Consider the following 4,438-nt stretch of genomic DNA (forward strand, 5'->3'; position numbering starts at 1 on the left):
TTTTAAATTACACTTGTTTAAAACTCTTCTTTGTTTTAAGTGCGTGACAATTCATCCGTACTGTGAATTTAAATAAGAGAAATGTGTTTTATCAATATTTACAGAGAAACCGAGAGCAAAGATTTATTTTTGGATATGTTTTTCTGTTAACTTTTTGAAACGTTATAATTTTTCCCTCAAACTTCTAGACAGCTACACGTAGGTTTCTTTCTTTACGATATTTTGGACTTTTCTTACTTTTTCTCCCGTATTCATTGGATTATAAAACTTGTGTGTCTGATCTTATCGACTTCATGTTTTGTAAACTTGTGGAATAAACAAGTGAAATGTTTGCATAATTGTGTTTACCATACCAAGGGATACGTGGAACATGTAGAAAAACAGAAAGAAGGAAAAGGAGAAAATAATAGCTTGAATGGACCATGATGTTACAGCATGTTCAGAAAGGGTTAAATTAAAGAATATATCGTGAAAATCCCACAGAAAATCAACCTACATTAAAAGGAACTGGTAAACAAAAATTAAACTTTTTAGCATTTAACATATTATGTAAAAATATATCTTTGTAGTTTCACTCATTTTTTATACAGTTACAGAAGTTTAATTTCTATCTGTCTAAGAAATTGAATAGTTTTGTTCTGAGTATTATACCATCATTTATACACTTAGACCCTTCCCCACTTTTTTTCAATATTTATGGGAAAAAGAGGAATCTTTAAAATAAGTGCATGTAATAACGAAAAATGAGGGAGTTGTTGGGGGTGGGATGGAGGGGTTGACTCATTCCATCAATACGTTTTGCTAAATGATGACTGTATACACATTTTTTTTTTTCAAAAGTGAAATGAAACTTATTTGGTATTAGCCTTAGATTTGTTAAAAAATGACCAACCTCTTCCCTCAAAAAGGATTTTCCCCAATCTTACTAAAATTAGATCTTTAATCCCCTCCAGTTAGATTGCTAATCAAAGATCTTAATGGAGCGGACCAAAAATCTAATTTTAATTAGATTGACATTTCCATTTATATATGTACAATTTCTTCCGATCCGTTAATCCTGTCTTTTTGTCCATCTAGAAACGCCATCTTAATTCTTTGTTTCCAATCACAGATATCATATCAGGTATCAGATAATAATGTGATTCAAAGGATGGGGTGAGATATGGGTAGATGCTCATCCAAACCCTGTTGTGAGATCTCTGACGTCACAACTCTCCCCGAGACCCGCTTGATCAGCGTTCAACCAATCGTTGACGAGGATTTGGCACCAGTCCCGCCCAGTCTCAGAAGAGATGATGTCATTTCCGATCTATCGATGTTCAAGAAAGTCGACAGTTACGCTGCAAAAGTATTTTTTTCTAATTTTTTATAGATACTGTATCGTTGATAACGTTCATCAAGACAATCTGCAGTAAGAAAAAGGCAAATATGACGGATAATTATTTGTAGAGTCAAAAATATATGTGATGTAAACATGTGCATGCACAATAATTAAAATTTTCAAAATTAGATAAAAAAAATTCACAGAAAAAAGAATAGCTTACTTCAATTTAGAGCAAATAATACATTGGTCATAATATACCACAATGCCATTCATAAATATTGTAACAACATTCAAATGTAGCTGCAATAATGTAGCCCCCTCCGGGGGGGGGGGGGATTACCCTAACCAAAAAATATAATAATATTAAAAAAAAGGAGAGGGCTACATTATTGCAGCAACATACAAATGATGATCGAAATACATGTACATGCGTGTTTTATGGAATATTCGTAACTGTTAATAAATTTACCACATCAATTGTATTCAAAGTTTTGCATTAGTAAGAAGTTATAGTCATGGAAAATTGGAATGTTTGCTGTTCTTTATATTGGATTAGAAAGACAACATTTCCTTGAAGTGAAAGAAAAAAGAAGAGCATATACAGTAAACCTCGTAAAATTATTACTAGTAACTACAAACACAGAAAGCGGTCACAATTAGAAGTATGAATAACTTTTTGATATATTTAATTTTGACACAGGCTCCGAAATCCACCGATCTTTCCGTCCATAACCTCGCCAAATACTTGTCTAAGGCGTCTAAGACCAACCTGGGACGAGTTCGGGCCTTCTACCACTGGATCTGTAACCACGTGGAGTAAGTCATTATCCTAGTTTATATGATAGGAAAACTCTGTGTGGTATTTATTTATTATAACATTTAAAAAATAAAATTTTCATGTTCAAAGAGAGATAACTTCCTTCAAATAACCAGTATGAATATTTGGAGTTACTTCTCTTCTCCCATATTAATTACAGAGTGTTCGAAAAGATGCATTATCTGCATGGTTATACCATCAACCTAAGTCTTTTCTGCAAATACTTATTAGAAGTTCATGCAGTTACGGATTATTTGCAATTTAACTGCATTTTTATCGAATTGTTGACTTATGGTACATCCATATGTTTTTTACAGACTAGATCTTCGGTCCTTTCTAAATAACTACAAGAAGCCTGTAGCTGCAGAATTTACAATGCACACAAAAGTGGCTCTTTGCTATGGATATGCTGAACTATTTGCGGAGTTATGCCGGTACTCGCTTCATTAATCAATTAATGTTTTAATGCACTAGTCTTCTTTACCATATCGTATGATCACAACTTTTTAATGTCTTAATTTATTCCGTTGAAATCATCTGTATTTCCATTTATAGATTATCAAACATTCCCGTCAAAACTCTTTACGGATTTGTGAAAGGTTATGGATATAACGCAACAAAACCTTTTAAGTACGCACAAACAACCAATCACGCTTGGAATGCAGTTCACGTGGTCGGACAATGGTGTTTGATTGACTGTACTTTAGGAGCAGGTCACGTGAATGACGAGGGTCATTATAACAGGGAATTCGAAAACTTTTATTTCCTAACCGATCCCGACCAGCTGATTTCTACCCATTTTCCCTACATGGACAACAACAAAAAAGAAAGCAAAGCTTGGCAACTTCTTCAGAAACCTTTGACATTACTAACATTTAATAAGAATGTAAAAAGGACGATAAAATCCTTCAAGTGGGGCGTGGATCTAGTTTCTCATAGACAGGCAGTGATTCAGGTGACGTTGACTGCCACTGTGTTTATAAAAGGGACGTCAAAAATGTTAAACAACGTAGCGGCACGTCTAACAGACACAGACGGTAATGTTCATAAACAGTATACATTAGTGCAAAATCCAGACCAGAACTTATTCTCCATTCGAGTACGTCCTCCAACGATGGGGAAGTTTCGGTTGACAATTCTCGGAAGTATTGACCATAAGGACGCAACCCTCTATGCACTTGTGTCATACATATTGCGTTGTAGGCAAACAGAGCCAAAGGTGTATTTATATCCCAAACATACCGGAGTCTGGAGGTCAAGGTCTGATTATAGAGATTTTGGATTTCAAACCGGTGTGGATTCACCTCTTATAATAACCCCAAAAGATGGCATTTTAGAGTTGACTTTACCTATAGAAAGAGATTTCCCTGTTACATATAGATTAAGTTACTCGGAAGGCACACTGAAAAACATAGAACGCTATGTGTTGGTAGAAAACATTGGAAATGCAATATCCATAAGAGGTCACTTTTCAGAAAAAGGGTTCTATAAATTGCAAATCTTTTGTAAAGCAAAATCAGGGAATTATGAGCCAGTTCTTTTGTATTTAATAGACTGTACTAAAGACGTCATGAACCACTCTTTACCATTTCCAATTATGTATTCCTCCGCCTCAGAATATCACTGCCAGCTACTGGAACCATTGACACGTGAGCTGCCGGAAGAGACGTGGATAAAAATAAGGTTTCGGTCAAGTGATATCATCAAAGCAGTTGTAAATGGAAGGAAAATTGAAAGAGGAAATGGTGACGTTTGGCGAGCGGCTGTCCGAACTTCCACTGCCGGCGGAAGTGTGCGAGTTGCTGGAACAAGCGATCCTAAGGGCCGCTACTGGGTGCTGTACGAATTTAATGTAGTCAAGGGAGCTAATTCTCTGGTGCTTGAGGATGTTTTGACGGCTCGGTCTATCACGTCACAACCTCCCACGACACAGCGATCAGTGAAGCCATCACAGGTACCTAACCAAAAGGGCATACTAAAGAGACAAATCAAAGAGAAAACTGTAATTATTTCAAAATGATTTGTATTTTTCTTTTAAAAAAAAGACCTCGATGTGAAGGCATTAATATATGGTTCAGTCTATTAGCTCATGGATTTTCTGTCTCATTGACAAAATACAACTCCATGCGACGAGAAATAGCAGCCCGAAACAGAAAACTGACCTAGCAGTTGACCATCCATTCATGTAGAATGGACATCTATGGATCTTCATCGGACCCATTATATCGATATTTTGCTATTCATTCGTTGAAAATTATGTTAGAGTACTGCTACACTTGTAATATCATCTTTGTGCA

The 4,438-nt window shown here is 35.6% G+C and overlaps 1 protein-coding gene across 1 annotated transcript; it reads left to right on the plus strand.

Moving 5' to 3' along the window:
• Positions 1–302: 302 nt before the first annotated feature.
• On the plus strand, positions 303–4,185 carry LOC134264823 (kyphoscoliosis peptidase-like). Its single transcript, XM_062747098.1, has 5 exons — positions 303–510; positions 1,124–1,348; positions 2,025–2,140; positions 2,459–2,575; positions 2,697–4,185. The coding sequence occupies exons 2-5, from the start codon at positions 1,163–1,165 to the stop codon at positions 4,159–4,161; spliced, it is 1,884 nt and encodes a 627-aa protein (XP_062603082.1). The 5' UTR covers positions 303–510; positions 1,124–1,162; the 3' UTR covers positions 4,162–4,185.
• The last annotated feature ends 253 nt before the right edge of the window (positions 4,186–4,438 follow it).

Source organism: Saccostrea cucullata, unplaced genomic scaffold, assembly GCF_032062105.1.
Source record: "Saccostrea cucullata isolate Sc308-1 unplaced genomic scaffold, CSIRO_AGI_Scuc_v1 ctg10907, whole genome shotgun sequence".
In the NCBI taxonomy this organism is placed as follows: domain Eukaryota; kingdom Metazoa; phylum Mollusca; class Bivalvia; order Ostreida; family Ostreidae; genus Saccostrea; species Saccostrea cuccullata.